The sequence below is a fragment of the Pararge aegeria genome, chromosome 16 (genome assembly GCF_905163445.1).
Source record: "Pararge aegeria chromosome 16, ilParAegt1.1, whole genome shotgun sequence".
NCBI classification, from domain to species: Eukaryota; Metazoa; Arthropoda; class Insecta; order Lepidoptera; family Nymphalidae; genus Pararge; species Pararge aegeria.
This window is the reverse complement of record NC_053195.1, coordinates 13,233,994-13,254,638: the sequence shown is the minus strand read 5'-3', so window position 1 is coordinate 13,254,638 and position 20,645 is coordinate 13,233,994. Positions and strand designations below refer to the sequence as shown.

The 20,645-nt window shown below is 33.4% G+C and overlaps 1 protein-coding gene across 1 annotated transcript in view; it reads right to left on the bottom strand.

Moving 5' to 3' along the window:
• The window catches only part of LOC120630325 (protein cueball), a 40,118-nt gene extending 23,211 nt beyond the window's left edge, over positions 1-16,907 (bottom strand). Inside the window, exon 1 of the mRNA XM_039899519.1 lies at positions 16,686-16,907. Within this exon, the coding sequence (XP_039755453.1) occupies positions 16,686-16,749 (64 nt within the window). The 5' untranslated portion in view covers positions 16,750-16,907. The remainder of the gene's footprint in view (positions 1-16,685) is intronic.
• Positions 16,908-20,645: the final 3,738 nt, after the last annotated feature.

The window sequence follows — 20,645 nt, the reverse complement described above, 5'->3', positions numbered from 1 at the left end:
TTTTATCAGTATCTAATCGGTAATTGTAACGGCAAGGATAGTTCCGGATTTGCGGTTCAAGTAATTGGCTGTAGGAAATCAAGTACTAATAAATCAATGAAGGAGAATAAAATCTTTGAAAGACTGATCCCTTCGCTTCTTCGAGCCCTAGGGTTCAAACTCTTCCTGGCAGAGCCCCATTCCGAGCCTCGCCAACAAGCCCGCGTTACGCTGTTGAAATCATTAGGGTTAATCAGCTACACACAATCCGAAAAAAAAATAAAAAATTTTGAAGGACTCTTATCATTATCATCTTCATCATCATCAAAAGCCTATAACAGGCTACTGCTGGGCTTAGGTACATATTGAAGGCAGAAATATAAATTTACTCTTGTGGTTGTATTTAGACAAAGTACCAACTGAGGAAATTAGCTGTCAATTCAATTTCGATATTTTAAGTAAAGCACCAACCTTGCATAGCTCGTACCTCTTTCTTTCATTTAAGTTTGCTACAACTTCTGTGCGAAAATAAAAGCTTTTATAATGACGTACTAAATAAATCCATAAAATTTACAATAAATGCCATTCTTTTGTAATTTAGCAAGAAAAATTGGCAGTATTTTTTCAGCAGTTTTGAGTTTATTTTTTCGTTAAGACAGCTATTTGGTATGAAATATTATTGAAGTTGTAACAGCTGTAAACAAGTTATATAGTATAGGTATATAAACCTAACTAGTTACATCTAAATTATTGTATATTTTTATTTCTTAATTAGTATTTTTCTATGTAGAGTAGTTTAAATCGTATTATTAAAATGTGGTTGTTTTATTGATAACCAATGATTTTTTATTCGAGGCAAAAACAAATACTTTTTCTAAAACTAAAAAACTTGTCGAATTAATAACAAATATTTATTTAAATGATTTAGTGCCACTATGTTATAATATTATGAACGTTTTCTGCTAATGTCTGCACTATGAAACAATTTTCTTTGAAAAAGGGATTCAGAGCACAACTAATTATTTTCCAAAATCGACCCGTAAAAGCTGTTTTAGAAGTATTTTGACGCGGGGTATATAAAAACAAAAATAACAATTAATAATAAAATTATATATACAATAATATGTTCATTATTATGAATTTATAATTTATTAAATAATAATAAAAACAGGCTGCCTATATCGCTGCTTCAAATACGTAATTTAGTATAGTATGGTTATTAATGGTTATCTTCTTTATATATATATTTCTTGTGTGCGTGTGTATGTCACTGAACTCCTCCTAAACGGCCGGACCGATTTCAATGAATTTTTCCGTATACGTTTGGGTGGCACCCTAGATGGTTTAGATTCACAAATCAGCCCGACAGATGGCGCTGGGGTCCGCTAGTTAAATATATATATCTTCGGACAATATTCAACTATATATATATATATATATATATATATAGTTGAATATTGTTCGAAGTAGTTTTGCTCTGCGAAGTGCTAATAAGTTGTAGTTACCTAATGTTAATTATTCGCGAAGAAGCGTTATCTGTAGATTCTCCTATCTTTTCAGGTTGCTACGCTGTAATACATTTCACGGATATGACCCTAATATTAGATATATTGTATAGAAGCAGGTTTTATTAAAAGGTTTGGACTATGGCTGGCATACTACGATTCTATTATATATTTATTTACTTGACATAAAATAATATTTTTTTTATCATATTAATATCTAATAATTAATTAGTTTTTTTTTTCGTATAAGAAGAAATAGTATAATATTATATCTAAAAGTGTGTCAACATTATTTTTTTGAACGCCCTAATTTCTTGAACTAGCAGATTGATTTGAAAAATCTATTTTACATTCTATTTAACATTATATCACGCTATAAGGAGTAAGACAGCCTAAAAAAACCAGCGTGCGGGCGATGCGAGGCAGTAGGTGTATGATGAAAGTAGTAAATAATAACATAAGTATCAGGGTTCCTTCTACGTGACAGCAATGATACGTTTTTTACAAATTCCGTGGAAACCGTTTATTTTCCTGGCTGTGTTGTAACTCTCAGTCCATTCAACTAACTCTATACCAAAAATCAAGTCGAATGCTTGCTCAGTTAGAGCATAAAGTAAAGACAAACAAACAAACATAACTCTTTATATTACGTAAAAAGAACCCTGATACTCTAACTCACAACTCAAACTCAAAACTGTTTAAACCTATTTACAGAGGCTTATCAAACGTTCATACATTTTTTCTTAATTCTAAATTAATATTTTTCTTATTTATTATATAATTAATATAAGAGAGAAGAAGCGGTGATAGCCCAGTGGGTAGGAGCTCGACTTCACTCTCAGGGGACCGAGTTCAAATCCCAGCACGCACCTCTAACTTTTCTAAGTTATGTGCGTTTTATTACAATATCACTTGCTTCAACGGTGAGGAAACCTGCATGCCTGAGAGTTCTACACAATGTTCTCAAAGGTGTGTGGAGTCGACCAATCCGCACTGGGCTAGCGTGGTGGACTACGGCCTTAACCCCTTCTCATTGTGGGAGGAGACCCGTACTCTGTAGTGGGCCGGTAATGAGTTGATATGTTGACGATACCAAAATATATAGGTACTTATCCTTTCTTTACGTCATAGCATCAGTATATCTATTTTTCGGCTCATTAACAACGCATCAGCGTAACCCTATTCCCATCTATTGCCTTAACGACACTGTAGTCGAAGAGTCCATGCATTGAAATATAATTTAGATTGGCATAGGTACTAAATTATTTATTTATGAATTGGATAGGTAAGTATTAATAATAATAATAATTTATTGCATCGAAAGATTTACACAGTATATCAATACAACAGTAAAAAGAAAAAAGAATAGGATACAACACAAGAACCAAAAAAAATTGACATAAATTAGTAAACATATTTGTAACGCTGAATGCACATTGGTTTGATATTTGCCTTATATTTGCTTCATAACCTGTGGACCCCACACTAGGTGATTAATTGTTTGTTTGCGGTAAAAACCTCTTAACCCCATGCAATGCGTGTTGTCCACGTTTATCATCTAGCCAGCTGAGATTTTTTTTTATAACGTACGTACTAAGATACTTACGTACGTAATAAGATAATATGTCTAGTTATTAAGTTCGAATGGAATACTATGATTATTATCACTCAAGACGGTTTTAAATAAAAACTTTTAAATATAATATTTAACAACAATGTAAACATAATTTATAAGCTCTGATATTTATCTTAACTAGGCTTTTAAATAACAGCAAATAATATACAGCAGTTATCTGGTCAAGTGTTACGATAAAAATGTCGTCTAACGGTATCAATTTTAATTGTCGCATTGTTTCGCTTATCGGCTCTTAAACTATAACCCATAGAATCTTTAACCTTAGTACAAGATTTGCTTGCTCGCAATCGAGGAGTCCTTTTAGAGTAGGGAAATAATTGAACATCGGAGTTAAATTGATCTTATTTGCATTACGTTAAAGTTGAATTTGCCTAAAGTTCTTCAGCTCGTGCTTATGACAGAACGTTTGTAAACAAGAATTAGAAGTACAAGCAACTCTAAAACGAGAGAGATTAGGTTCATTTTACTTTGACGATACATAGTCCAATACTCGAAAACGATCCCTCGATTGCGAGCGACAAACTCTTGTACTACGACTGCATGGCGTACGTGACTGAAGACTTCAAGCAAGCAAATATGTATACTACGGGTATCGTATTTCAAAGGCTTCATGGTCTTGCACTCTTTAAGTAGGCATTGGAATATTTTGCTGGTCCAACTACTTTAATATTATACTGTTTAAATGTGTCGTGGCGTGCAAAGGGTTTTTAACTTAGGTTGGGTAGGCAAAGATGCCATCTAATGAACGAAGTTAGTATTCAATCTAAAGCAATTTCTTGCTTGAAAATGGCTTTCTTGAAAATGTGTTGGTATGATGATGATGATATATTGTGTAGTTGTTTCGTATATAGAATAAAATATTTATAAAATACACCACACATATTTGCCTAGCTTTGGCATGACTAAGAGATTTGAGAAATTCGAAAAATTATCACCACACGTATAATTATTTTATAAATATATTATTTTATATATTTGGTTTTCGTTTTGGGCACGGCATGTGCAACGCATGGAAGGCAAGAGTCTCAAAGAGGTTGATGGAGGGCACATTGGAGTGGCGTAGAGGCCAAGGACGACCTAGAGGTCGGTGGAGTGATGGAGTTGAGAGGGATATGAGGATTTTGGGAATTCGAAACTGGAGAGAAGCAGTTTCTGATCGCCTCAAATGGAGAAATATGCTTGACCAAGCCAAGGCCCACCCAGGGCTGTAGAGCTTTGATAATGACGATATTTGAATACAAAATTAAGGTTTGAACTTTTTGTATTAAAGCTAAATTAAGCCTGATTTTTTTTGTGTATGGACTGGCGCGAAGTACCGCTTGCTTTTGTCCTATTTTAAAATTTCTATTCGCGTAATCAATCCGACAATATCGGATAAATCGGGCAACTTGTGTGTAAGTGAACGTAGGAGGGTACTTAAATGTCCTTCCCACGTATGAGTAGGCGATGGATTGGGACAGGCTTTTAGCTACTTATTACCTTATAACTGTAAGTATATTGGTTAGATATTGTTTATTTTTTATGCAAATTGTATTAATAAGATTTGTCTCACCATAGAAACCGTGATCGTTCAGTAGGCAGGACTTCGACTTCACTTATGGGTCAGTTCGAATCCCGGCACGCACCTCGAACTTTTCTAAGTTATTGTGCGCAAAAATTAAAATATCACTTGCTGCAAAGATGAAGCAAAACATCGTGATGTACCCCGCATGCTTGAAAGTTCTCCAAAAGGTGTGATGAATCCGCCTATCCACATTGAGCCAGCGTGGTGGACTACCGCCTTAAGCCCTTCTCATTGTGGAAGGAGACCTGTGCCCTGTAGTGGGCCGGTAATGGGTTTATATGACGACTATAGCAGGTGGCGCACATAAGGTAAGTAAAACTATAACCTTTAAGCAATTATTATTATTATTAAATTATTTTTTGCACACACAAAAACAATAAACAAAGACATTTAAAAATAAAAAATAAAAATTTTTAGGTATTGCAAAGGCGGTCTGATCGCTAAAGCGATCTCTCCCAGACAACCTTTGCCTAATGCGCCTGTAATTATACCGGCTAACGCACCCTTCAAGACCTGTGTAACGAAACGTTACACATTAGTATTTAAATATTTATCTATTATAGCTATAACCTAAAATAAACTATTTAAAAACTAAATAAAATCTAAAACGTCCTCGAAACCACCGCAGCGAGGCACAGTTCCTAAGATGCTGGCAGCATTGCCCCTCTGGATGGCCAAACTAATTCGTTGGCCAAGGTAACTGCCCGCTCTAGGATCACCGGTAGACTCGATAACCCTTTTCGATAATTCTTTGAAAAGGGCTCTTGCCTCCGGACCCCACGGTCCCAAAGTCTCTACACCAAAAGGCACAAAAATATATCTATATATATCTATTATAGTATCTATAAATTTATAACGGTTTTTGTGTAGTTAATATGTAAATGTAGTATGTATGTTCATGTAAGTTTTTTTTTTTGTAACATTCTTTATGCACCATCCACTTTCCACTTTTTTATCGGCTCCGTACGCTCAGGTTGCCTTTAAAAGATAACTTTCAGTGATAAGGCCACCTTTGCACCCTAGCACTAAGTAATTATACTATTTTCTTTGTATTTTTCCTATTGTGTTGTGTCAATAATAACTTTTTATCTTATAATAATAGCAACCCCAGTTAAAACTGTTCCGTACAGAACACAGATTACTATTTTTACTCGGCTAGTTGGAAAATTGGTTCTAAGCCAACGAGATATTACAGTATTTGTAATTAAGAAAAGATTTTGTTTTAAATCTTTTTACTCGAGCTGTGTTTACATTTAAGGTCAAATAGGGTCGTAGATTACTATGTCGTTGATATAAGAACAATAGAACTCACACACGTTCATACGCACACACATACAGTTGAAGAATATTCTTTTAGGTAGTAAGTATTGAGTGTTAACTATAATTTTCTTAATAATAATTAATAAACCAATAAATAATAAATATACAACAAGACACACATCGTCACCAACTCCCGAAGTAAGCGTAGCTTGTGTTAAGGGTACTAAAATGACTGATGAATACTTTTATGAATAATATATATAAATACTTATAATATACATAGTAAACACCCAGACACTGAAAAACATTCGTGTTCATCAGACAAACATTTTCAAGTTGTAGGAATCGAATCCACGGCCTTGGAAAGAAAGAAAAGAATATTTGAGTATCTTCGTCAGGTAGTTTTCTGGTTTAATTGTGTTATTTTATTAACCGCTTTTTTCAAAAATGTATTGAAAGGTGTTTTATTCATAGATATAATTATCCTACCAAATGTAGGTCGCTCGATATACGAATAACAAAAACGAGCGGTTTAGGTGACCGCCAAGTCGTTGAACTTGAGTATTAAAATTAAAGCGAATTCGTTCCGCATAAACTTTTATAGTTATACAATACTAGGAGGAAAGGAAAAGGTAAGGTAAAGGAGACCTACCACACAGGGTAAAAAACTTATAGTATTCAAAATATGAATGAAATGAAAATATTAGATGAAATTGAGAGTGTATCTGGCGAGAACTGGCTTGAAAGAGCGCTAAACAGAGATGAGTGGCAGAAAATAAAAGAGGCCTTTACCCACAAGGGGTCCTTCTTTACTTAACTCAATTTGTCAAAAAAAAAAATCTAAAGTAACAAATTTGCAAAAGCTATTTATCTATTTTTTTATATTTGTTATGTTTTTTTTTGTTTATATTTTCAATCAAGGAATACTGAAAGGCTTTTTTATTTTATTTTTATTTATTATTCAAAATATATTCATAAATTTTTTAGGAGGGAGGCCTCGGCCGTAGCTATTTATCACCCTACCGACAAGACGTGGCGTTAAGCGCGGGACGATGTCGCGTAGAAATCCATTGGGTAGAAGGGTTAAAATTGAAAAATTAACAGGCACAACACATGCACAGGCACTATGAATATTTTTTTTGTTATCACCATTTCACATTTAATTAACATATGAATTAAAGCAATTCATACACAAGATTTTTTTATAGTTTTAGTAATCCTTAATATTATTATAGGATTTTTGTATAAGCTAAGTAATGTGAAATGCGAGTGTGGCAGTTATATTTATATAAAACGTATTATATAAATATATCTGCCACCCTCGCAGGTTAGCCCACTTCATCTTAGCCTCATGTCTCAGATTGCAGTAAAGGGCTAACTTGTAGTGGAATAAAAACTATTAAAAAAATAAAAAAATTTTCTTCCGCAACTCTGTCTAAAGATCAATACTTTTACATAAAATACTGTGCAAAGATGTTATAAAAATACGCAGTGACATCCATAACATCAGTGTTTACATTAAAGATTAAATGGGGGCACGGATTACTATGGATACCGACAATAATAATAATAGTATAATTTATTCAAGATTCAGAATTATTGGAGGGATTCGAATGCCCTAACCTCTGCGGTAAGGAATCCTGTGCTGCAGAGGGAACTTCCTTCCAGGGATTTAACTACAAATTAACTCAGTGCTTCACTTAATGTTAAAAAACAAACAATATTTTTATTAAAATCACATAACAGTGGCGTGCAAATGTTAAAACAAGGGTAGAAATAAAGCAAGAAAATGATATGGAAATGAAAATACTTTTTTTTTACATACAAATTATATAAAAAAATGGGTAGGTAGTGCTTATATGAAGTGCACGGCTCTGGGTACCAACAACGGTTCTTGGTCGAATTTGGGAGTCGAACCCAGGTTCTCGTCATTCTAGCATTTTTTTTTTTTGGTAATAGACTAGTCAACTGATGTGAACTGCAGATGTGGCCTAAGATCATGATTTAAAAATACCCAGGTTGTAAGAGTTAGGAAACACAGAACTCGGGAGAGCGTTACAAGTAAAGGAAAAGAAGACGCAAATCGCGTTGATTTCATTACACTTATAATTAGATTTTAGGATATTGACAACATTCGGATGGAAAACCCGCTGAAAATTTCGTAACATATCGTAGTAGCATGATAGCCTGTAGATCAACGAGGTAGTTACCAACCATCCTACTGTACGTACGGTATAACGTTCATTAAATAAACAGAAACTTACCTAAATTGTGCAAATTGTACATTATAATAACTAGATACAACTAATTAAAAAACGTCGGTTGGCAAACTCGTATTTAAGTAAGAAATAATAAACGTTTGCCGACTTGTATATTTAATGAGATAGAAATAGATAGAAAAACTTTATTGCAAAAAAACACGATACAATGAAATTAAGACAGTGGATAATTCCACTACCTTAATTTTTGTATAGGGCTTAATTTGGTTTAAATTTATACGCATACTTAGTATCCAAAAATTACAAATACATTTGTAGTGATTGTGATATATAATATCTTAATATATATATAAATCTTCTGTCACGATGTTTGTCCGCGATGGACTCCTAAACTACTTAACCGATTTTAAATTAAATTGGCACACCGTGAGCAGTCTGGTCCAACTTAAGAGATAGGATAGCTTAGATATTTCATTATAGTCGCAATTTTATTTTATTGCAAATTATTTGTCTATAATTAATTGACAGTCACATGTACTCATTTAAGGCTTAGTGATACTGAATACGATAATAACAAAATCAAACGCAGACGAAGTCGCGGGTAACAGCTAGTACATTATATATTATAATATCTATTTGTTTAATAATATTACATACACATCAATACACAGACATACATTGTACACGCAATACACTGTCGCGAGCGCACCGCGTTAGTTACACGAGAGCTTAGGCGAGAGTGGAAGCGTCTGATAAAGTGCGAGTGTGTAGCCTGTTCTACACTATCCAATACAACACGGCAGACAATACAACATTGCTGTGTAAATAAACGCGAAAGAAATGTAACTCAAATTTGACCCACAACTAAATCAGCGCCATCTATTAGAATACTCAAAAACTACCACGTACCTCGATAGAACTACGTTGTATTTGTATATTTTAAGTTGCTCTACAAAACCTTGCCGGATCATTGTTTACGAGTCCCTATACCCACCAACAGGTGAGAGATTATACTTTGTTGTATTCCATTTAAAAGGAGAGAACAAGGTTACATCGTGTGCTATTTGGTGCCAACAGTATAACCTGATTTGCTTATCAGGAAGATTTCGGAACCAAAATAAACATTAAAGATTTTAAACTAAGATTTTTCGGGGTTAATCAACATTTCTTAAATATAGTTCAAAGGGTACATACCACGATAATATTTTGGATTTGTTGATATTTTGACCCAGTTAGGTACCCGTTGAACTATATTTAACAAAATAAACATGAAAAATTTTCATCGTGGCCCCAGTATGTCGTACCTAGTTGTTACGGTTTTCCTACAACAAAATCAAGTAGGTAAGTAGATGTTAAAGAAAATAACACTGGAATAGTGGGCCAGTCACATTCGAGTAGGTATATTAGTCTGACCAGTAAGATTCAAAGAGGAAAAAATGAGTGCGGTTTGATTCATCCATTTTAAATTGTTAGGTACATATAAATTGATTATATTATACGTGTTACAATTTAGGTTTGAGAAATAAAATACCTATTTCAATACACACATATATACTCTTATACACTCTTACTTCCCGTTTCAAAAACTGCTTATCGCAAAAATTGTTATAATAAATATAAAAATATATTAAAATATACAACAATTTGCCATTGCCGTTGCCGTTTGTCATTTATATAATAAAAATATATTAAAATATACAACAATTTGCCTGATCAATTGAAATAATCACCTTTTAATGCGTTCAAGAGAAAACTGCATAAATGGCTGGCTAGTTAGTAAGTGTTTTTACTCTGTAAGTGATTTTTTTAATAGACTATATAATATATTGAATGAAATTTTATACTAACTAATATTTTATAATGATTTTACTATTTGACATAAAATTTTACTGACATATTAATACCGAATAAATTACATTAAATATGCACTTTATATATTTTTTATGATTTGTGTTGAATTTTTATTAATTAATTAATTTAATAATGAATTTGTTATCATATGAAAATCTGTCATATTTTGCTACAGTTCATAAACAAAATAAACTAAGCTGATTAAACTAAATCATAACTAATTGAATATTAATTGTAATTAATCAAATTCTGAATGTTATTAATTATTTTTAAAAGTTAAGATTTGCATGCCTTTAAATGGGCTAAACATTGTTCTGTATAACTTTTTGTAACATCTATAATTTGACATGTTTTTTGCAAATAAATTATAATGATTATAATTGAAGTCGCCTTTTAATAAACTATGTTATATTTACGATTTCATATTTGAATTTCACAAACGTGTTAACCATTCAAAATTGTACCTACTGTTGTATAAACACGTCGAGCCTTGAAGATATTTTAAGAATAATTAAAAACACATTTTCCAAAATAATTTTTTAAGAACTCTATAAATAAATGTTTTTAACATTTTATAATAAACGTTGCAATATTTATTATATACTAGCTGTTGCCCGCGACTTCGTCTGCGTTTGATTTGGTTTTTTGATTTCAAAAATAAAGTATTCAGCATCGCTAAGCCTTAAATGAGGGGTTTGCTGCTGTCCGCTGAGGAGTCCTCTATCTGCAACCACATTCAGATCTACACAAAGTTTGAGCAAAATTAAACAGATATTATAACCTTTATAGTACACAAATAATTATTTAAATCGGTTATAATTTGTCGGAGTTATGGTATAAATCGTCAAACACTTTCATCCCCTCTCCCAAAGGAACCGAGCTTAATGTCGGGATAAAAAGTATCCTATATTACTTCTAACACTTCCAAGAATATGTGTTCAAAGTTTCATAAGTATCGGTTAAGTACTTTTTGCGTGAAAGCGTAACAAATAAACTTACATTCACATTTATAATATTAGTAAGATAAGATAAGATAAGATGATTATGCACAGCGATCAGATTCCTTTTTTTTCAGGATATGACAACGTCTACAGACACGCATTTTTCATTTTGATTTGATGCTCAAATAGCAAAATAGCCTATATATAATCGAACCGGAAAAACGGACGGCAGGTTCAAAATACTTTTGCTTTTTATTTTAAGGTTTACTAGGTTATCTAATTAATATACTTTATCAAAAAATCTTATATAATGTTCTCTTTAAATAAAATATTTTTATTATATCCAAGAGATAAAAATAAGCATTCGGATGTGATAGATAATAGATTGATATGCAGCCAATAAAACATTATCGCGATGTTGTTTACAATGCTAACATTCGATATTTTTTAACATGAATTATATAAGAACCTAAGTAGTAGTACTTACTTATTAATATTAAAAACAAACTATTGGCTATGGGCTCAGTCTGAATCTATCCCGTTTCGGTGGGAATTTTGGGATAAAAAATATATAAAAACTCAACACAACATGTATAGTATAGGAATACATCGTTGGGTAAAGAATTATCACGATCCTTGACCCCTTATCGAATTTGAGCACACAAACATACAAAGCAGATTTTTTTAAATATAGTATTTATTAGCTAAATACATATATAAATATCGTGTATAAAATCTAATAAAATTCCTTTACCTATAAAAAATCCTCCGGCCATTTAAATAAATATATACGGCCGGAGGATTTTATATATATATAATATATATTAGATTTATATATTATATATGTATAATATATAGATCTTAACTGCAAAATTATAACTTGAATCTAGTAAAATCTCAAATTTTACGTATTAAATTACAATTGTTTTAAAGGTTTGAAATAATGCATTTGAAGATATCTGAAAGACGAAATTTTCTGCAATTCAAGCACTTACTAGTTTTTGAAACGTAATATTTTAGTATGCAGCCTTACTTCAGCCACTTTTATTTTACTGTTTGAATGTAATGAATAATCTGAAAACTAAAATTAAACGTACAAAGTGATGGTAATGCGACAGTAAATAAAGATTTATCGTCAGTGTCAAATTATATGGTATTTTCATGGTAGGATTTCCTTCCGGTTGTCCTTCTTTCGCGCCCTAACTAACCAATCAATCGAATTGATTTTTGGCATAGAGAATAGAGATAAGTTAGAAGAACGGAAGGTAAGAAACGCTACTTTTGGTCCTGGAAAAACATTTAAAAAAAACAAATTCCTAAGGGATTATTCATATTTGTAAAAGAATATGGTCCTTCATTCATGTACTAATACAACCACAAAACAACTTGACTATTGGCATAGAGATAGTTTAAAGGACGGAGAGTAACATAGGCTATGTTCTGGAAAAACATTAATTTATTACATAAAGTTTCCAAAAAAAAAAAAAAACTTATGCTAGCATCAGAAAACCACCCAGGTTTGTAATATATGCTAACAGAGAATTAAGTCTATGTACGTTAACTACAGAACATTATTGCCAGTTTACTATGTTGTGTATAAAAATGATCATAAGTTACTTAAAAAGAAAAACTTCAGTTTTTCCTAATATTACGAGGATTAATATTGTCTCGTACATCAGTGGGTAAATCATTAATAAGGCGAGGAACTAGGTAAATGTTTGTGCGCTCGCCATACCTATTGAACGCGCCCGAAGTGCATAACCGGCCTCGACTGACGGCCCGCGTGCATACAGGATGATGTACTTTGTTCCAGTATATGTTATTGAAAAAGAAATTAATTGCACAGCTAAATTGTACCATGTTGAAGTTAGAAAAGAGCAATTTCTGAGTCCCTTAACGGCTTTGTTGGTAAGGCAGTACACACAGTTTCAAAAATTCTTATAAAGTAGGTGTATTTTTAAATAAATGAACTATGAGTATACAAACAAAACTTGACGATGCTCCAGTTTTTAACCGCTCATGTGCCTAGTCCGTACAATCATGACAATACAGAGGTAAGAATTAGGCAACAGGTACCTAATGTCATCGACACCTCCTCATTTGAATTCAGTTGAACTTTCTGTCTACTGTCCTACAATAAGTCCATTGTTCAGATTAAATTCTCGTAAGAATGTACGCTTAGATATATCACGACAGATTCTACCGGGAAGAATCCGGCAAGAAATTCGGCAGTTGCTCTTTCCGTCATCTTACATTTTTTGCTATCCTGTGGTAGAGTAAAGCGGAGCAACTTGGTCTTTAAGAAATTAACCAATTTTACAGTATTCAACGTTTATGTGTTTAATACACATATGTGTTTATTGTACAAACTTAGACAAAGGTACATCAGATATATCATTCGGTATCATGTAACAAAAGCACTACAAACAAGCAAAACCTTCGTGGTCTTACGAAGGTTTTGCTTGTGATAGTCCTAAACCCTCGTGATAGTCTTATCACGAAGGTTTTCCTGATTTCTCAGATTAACTCACCTATATATCACCAATTTTTGTCCGTTTTTAATTAGTTGATTGTTTACTTAACACTATTTTTATAGAATTATGTTTTGTTTGTAAAGATTATATTTGATGATAGAGTTACCTGTTCTTTATATCGTACGTATTTCTTTGTACTTAACAAAAGTGATTATATGCTATAAATATAACAAACCTATTTGGTATATGTAGTAATAATAAATAGATTACAATATGACAGTTAATAGACACATGATAAAAGTAAAGGGTTTAAAACGCTGGCAATTCGCACCGCTTTGCGAAAAATAGTAGTAAAGTTAATAATTTATAAGTAGAGATAAATAATATACCAAATACATGTACAAATCATATCAACTTTCTTTACCTTGGTAAGATAAACTGTGAACCCCAGATAACATTTCTGCAATTTACTTATGTGAGATATAGGTACGCTAGTTGATTCCCGCAGCTTCTATCGCGTGGAATTGCAGATTTCTCACAAAATTTATTAAATAAGGCTATATATTATATTAGTGATCAAATAATAATATAACTGTTTGTCTAATTGTAAAAATAATCAATTTCGGATTACGGGGTTTGATTCCCGGCTCTGGTCAAGACTTGTTAAGTATTAGATTTTCCCGGTTTAAATTTTCATTAACAGCCAAAGTCCTAACTAGCTGGTAGTTAGGACTTTGGCGGTGTCCACCTCAGTGCTTTGGTCAGGCGCACCTTGCCCGGCTATTATATGTAACAAATAATAAAAATCGTTTAAGCCCACCAACCCGAGTTGGAGCAGCGTGATGGGTTTATGCCTCAAAAACTCAATTATGAATACCAATATCATAAAGTTGGAGAGTTTGGCTATAATATAAGTTGAAACCGCAAATGTTAAAAATATTTTATTTTTATTCGCCTTATGCATCGCATTTACAACCTTGACTTATTTAAAGATTATTAAAATTAACTGAATGATAACATTCAAGATAACACCAATTTGATATAGGTACCTACTAAGTACTAACGAGTAGGTATCTACTTACTCAAATTTTACTACCCGCAGTTAGGACGTTTCCTTAGTAATAAACGCGGCATAACGTTAGAACACACATAACCCTCATTCGACCATTATTGCATGTAGTGCATTGTGTCCAAAATCCCTGCGCATGTTGCACATCACACCCGCGGGAAATCACAAACTTTCCAATTTTTCCCATTTTGTGGTAAACGTTTAGAAAATTAGAGGTAAAATAATTACTGTCAACTGCTAAATACAAATGGATAGAAGTGACTAAACGCCGGTTCGAGAAACACTACTAAAGTGGAGTGATTTTTGATGATTCAATATTAGTTGTGTACCGGTTAAGAACATACTTTCTTATTGGTTTTTCTCTTTCATGGTTTCTGTATGTTCTTAGTTCTGTGTAAGGAGGTAATTAATAAACATGCATGCCTGAGAGTTCTCCATATATGTTCTCAACGGTGTGTTAAGTAAGTTAAGTATATAAAACGTGTAAATGAAAACAGAAATAACTGTGAAACTGTGACTGTGTGAACTGTGAACTTGTGAGTAAACCATTGCAATAGTTTTTACCGAAAAAAAAAAACAGATAGAGCTCTAACGCCACATGCAAAAGTAAACTCAAGTGTCTTCTGTTACTTTATTAGGCACGTGTCGCGTAGCGTAGGTACTATGCGCGTTTCGGTCTTTTATCTTCAATAGGGTTGTCACAAGTGAACACTGAGAATGTTTTAATTAGTTTGGAATGGAAAAATATGCTTCTTTTGATTTAATATTTTCACCGGGTGATTTGTTATGAAATATACTTATGCACCCTTTAACAGTATTTCGTATTTCCGGTTTTACGTTGTTTATAAATTTATATAGATATAGGGTCCCGGGTCCGATCTCTAGCAAGAGTAAATGGGTAATTTACAATCTTAGATTTTTTGTCTCGCATGGTTTGATGGGAGGCTATTTACCACCCTACCGACATAGGCGTGCTTGGATTTAGTCCGATGTCGCGTAAAAACAGAGGACAGATTAGAGGTAGGTATGGTTACAATATCCCTTACCCCTTACCTACAGGTTAGAACGTAATATCTTAGACTTCATCATCACTCAACACCAGGTGAGATTACAGTCAAGGCCTGACTTGTGGAATAGAAATTGCATGAAAGATGAGCAGGGCTAGAGGAAAGGTACAAACCCTGTTTCTACGTAGTATTACTGCTATTGAACCAGTAGGGGTCCGTGTCGGTTTCTACCTGCCCGGCATCGTGCCGAAACGTCAATGCACTTGGCAGAAAGTATTGCCGGTACTGAGACGCTATTGCGTTATGTAAGATAAACATTAAAAGATTACCTACCTGCTAATAGCAATCTTTTTGGCCGCCATGAAGCGGAATGGGACGTAGTTCAGAAAAAGATCTAAAAGTAAAGTCAAGAAGATTGGAGATTGCGGTACCTATCCCTTTTTTTTTAATTTTTTTTTATTGTTCAACTTAGAGTAAAACAATTAGCGACAACGATGTCACTCACCTCATCTCAAACCACACAGAGTTCGTGTGACAAGTTTTTTTTTTTATTCAGTTTAAATTGAAATCACAACCCTATCAGTAGTAGGTATATGTTGTACATTTCTAACTATATATTTTTTTAATTCAGCACCTATTTACTCTCTACAACGTACGTGAAAATGCATAAAGTATAAATTTTTAAAAAGGACAACTATCTAATATAATATTTACAATAATAACTACTTAAATTGATTATTTACAAACTTTACTTCTAGTGTTTATTTTGAAAAAAAAATGTGCAATAAGTTTTTTGTTTATTAGCAAACTTTCATACAGAAATGCCGCAGCCGAAAGCTTTTCATTTTTCCATACTTCAGGAGTATAATCCGACTCTGTTGAGTGACTCAGAAGTATGTTTACGCTTGATAAAATTTCTCCGCCTCCCCAACTTGGGCGGCTAACATCGGCCCGCTCGAAGTGGCCTACGTGACTAGCGGTCCCCTCATAATGGTGTCGCGGCGCCAAACGAATTTCCGCCTTATTGACAATTTGTGCATCCACACCTCATCGGCGAAAACCGATGCAGTGTGCACTCAAGTATCTTTCCACAATCGTAAATTCCTAAACCACGTTGCGTAACTACGAAAAAACACACGTGCTAAAAAGTCAAGTATCAGCTGATTTTTGCTATACTCACCCCAACAGTTAACTAGGTCGATCGAGAGTATGAGGGCTGTTAACAAACACTGGGTTTTACACATTTTGTCTCATGAATATTGAAAATTTTGTTATAAAAAGCACATTGAACGGGAGTTCTTGCGAGTTTCAGCCAATGTCAGTGAGAGGGCGCGAGTTTAGTGGCGACCGCGCCAACCGCGAGTTACACCGAAACTAAAATACTGTTTCTCTCGGCCGTCCGTTTTGCCGCGAAGTTGAATACGAAATAATTTCATTCAGGGCGCATGTCCGCGGGCCGCAAACAGCAAAATACGCGTATGATATCTTATCACTCTACGCGCTGCAAATTAGTCTGATTCGGAAATTGCAAAGTTGCCTTGAGTTGTAATTATCTATCATACAATCAGAAGATAATTTTGTTACATAACGCGATTTGTGCGTAACAATTGAATCGCGCTACTAGAAATTACTGAGTTTATGCTTTTATAACATGATACTGTTTGTAATATTAGCTTTACTGTACTATTATTACCTTTACATAAGTTTGAAGACTGTATAAAAACATATTTAATACATCGAGGTTACTAAACTATTGATGAAATTCCTAAAGGTAAGGTTGCTTGGAAGAAAGCCTCTCCGCTTTCTCACACAAGATAGAGCAATGTTTGTTGATTTATAAAATGATGTTGCAAAAGAGCAACTGCTGAGTTTCTTACCTGCTTTTTCTCGGTAGAATCTACCTGAAATCAATAGAAACAGACACATACTTTACGTTTCCAAAGTGTTTATACTATTATTCAAAAGTCCTTATACTATTATTTTAAGTTTTTTGTGGGCTCTTGTGGCTTAGACCAGGGAGCGTTTGGAACCCTACCTTTAGTTTTAAGTTAACGAATGCAGTTATCACCATCACTAATATTAGTGTAACATGTTAAATGTATGAACGCTTCATAAGTGCCTGTAATAAGGTGTATATGTATGAATAAAATATTTTTGAATTTGAATTTATTAGGCCTAAGTATTTAAAATAAATGAATTTTGAATTTCAAACTTAACTTGTTGATGTGATGGTAACTTTGCGTTTTACCTACATGCATCGCTTGCTTATTCAGTTGTTTTTCTGCATATATAAAATAATAAAACAATAAAAATAATATCGTGTGATATAATATTTAATTAAAATACTGCGTAGTTAGAAGCATCTGTATTATATGTAGGTATTTTATATCATTCTACAAGATACACAAAAAAAATATTTAAAAAAAATGGTAAAGAAATAAAAGATGAAACTATACGGAGTAGTCTGTAATCTGCGTAGGTATATAACCTATGGAGACCAAGCGGTGATACTGCAGTAGGTAGGAGCTCGACTTCACTTTCGGAGGGCAGAGTTCGAATCACAGCACGCATCTCTTACTTTTAGTTATGTGCGTATTAAGTAATTAAAATATCACTAGCTTCAACGGTGAAGGAAAACATTGTGAGGAAACCTGCACTCCTGAGAGTTCTATATAATGTTCTCAAAGTTACGTCCACCAATCCACACTGGGCCAGCTTGGTGGACTAAGGCCTTAACCCCTTCTCATTGTTGGAGGAGATCCGCGCGCTTTACTGGGCCAGTAATAGGTTGATATGTTGATGATGATCGAGAGCAAATCACATCACATCTGTTGTAAGATTAGAGGTGAGGTGAAGTGAGGTGAGAAGTATGGCTAGAGGTGTTCTGATTTATGCATTTTGTGGACTACAATTTTTATCTGATAGTTGCAATGCAATCCCTACTAATATTATAAATGTCAATGTTTGTTACGCTTTCACGTAAAAACTACTTAACCGATCCTCATGAAACGTTGTACACATATTCTTGGAAGTGTTAGAAGTAATATAGGATTCTTTTTATCCCGACATTAAGCACGGTTCCTATGGGAAAGGGGATGACAGTGTTTGAAATTATAACCGATTTGAATAATTATTTTTGTACTAAAGCGGTTATAATATGTGTTTAATTTTGCCCAAACTTTGTGTAGATCTGATGAATGTGGTTGGAGATAGAGGACAGAACTCCTCAGCGGACAGCAGCAAACCCCTCATTTTTAAGGCTTATCGATACTGTTTACTTTTTTTTTTTTTAGAACTACAACTAAATTGAATACCACATCAAAAAACAAAATCAAACGCAGACGAAGTCGCGGGCAACAGCTAGTTAAAAATAAAAATAAAAAATAAAAATGCAATTACAATTATTTTATTAGAAAAGTGGTAATAACACGATTACCTGTATGTGGTTGCCGGTGTAATTACACGTACATGAGGCTTTTAACATCTATACCTCAGGTTCATTGACCCAGGGCGAAATTTTGTAGGAAGGGGTGCTCTGATTATAGCCCAATTAGCTTGGCCCGTCAATAATAACTATTAAAAAAACCTTCCAATGTACATCATAGGAATTAAGAAATCGCTGCAAACAGGCTTAGTTTAAAATGACAGTTTATACTGCATACCTTCAACCTTGGCATCCTAAAAATAAGGATTATAATTCTGTGACAAACCGTCAAATAGTACAACATTTACCGATTGACCGAATAAGACTACAATTCTCAATCGGCTGAACAAATATTTTACAAATATACTCGTAGCTTAGGACAAAAATAAAAACAGTCAAATTTGAGCGAGATTTTTGTGAGTGCACTGAACTTCCGTCCTAGGAAGATAACGGATTACTTTTTATTTAAATAAAACAATACAATAATCCTTTTGTGATGGACAGAACAACTAAGATGAAAATTAAGCCTTATTTGCTATACTCTGCGAAAAGCAGGAGAATCTGTGCGGTGTGATTTATAATTTCTTCAATCCTTATACTCCACAATAAACAGATTTTCGGCAATGTACCCTCAATTTAATAATGGATTCTTTTCGCGGAGCATAGCAAATTAAGCTTAATCTTCATAATACTCGTATATCGTGGAATTCCTCAAATTAGAGTCTGCTTCTATACAATAGAATAACTAAGTTTTTTTTAAGCTTATTGCACTAACTATCTCTTCAAGAGAGTAAGAGAGAGAGATTTAAAACATAAACTCTCCACGAATTTATAATGCGAGTCTGTAAATTTTTACACTGCATTTTGATCCCAATAACTATTTTGGCTATAACCTAAAACACTACCTACTGGGTAGGTATACCATCTACTCAGGTTTTGTTAGTCAGCGCATTTTAGTACTAAAATATGTTTTGCAGCTGTGAAATATACTTGCTTTATTTTTATTGCTTGAGCGTTGAAATTTATACAAGAATACGACGAAGTCACGATCTAGCCATTGAATTTATTGTTCGTCAACGTTTTCACTAAGTACCGTCGCTTTAGAGAAAAACTTTTTGGAACCTGTTTTTTTCGGAACCTTAAAACGAATTCAAATCGGTGTATCCGACTTAGTGATCTACAATGATACATACAGACAAACTTACGACTACCAATTGTGCGTCAGACGGGGTTAAAATACATAAAACTCGCGCGCGTTGAGGTCTAATTTATGCAATTTTGTGCATTTCTCATACATTAATGATGTAGAAATATAAAATTTTTTCGTTCTTGCAGGAGTGTAACCAAAATCCGTGTTCGCGCGAGTCTATTTCAGAGGGTTTAATGTATAGATAATTATTTATTCAGCCGGTTGGACTAAAAAACGTCACTTTTATGTTGAACAGCATAAATAGGTAAGTTCGATGTTTATTGCTAATTTAAAAAATAATTCGTGTTAAATTCCTGTATCCATATAATATTAATATTATAAATGTGGAAGTGTCTCTGTTTGTTTGTCTTTACTTCGCGTCCTAAATCTCCTAAATACGCAACCAATCCTAAATCTAAAGCTTTAAGTGGTTTTACCTAATAGTAAAGTTGAGTCTTTATAAACAAAAAGTGGATATAAACAGTCGACTTACAAGAAATGGTCATAAATTAGTGACATCTGCATAT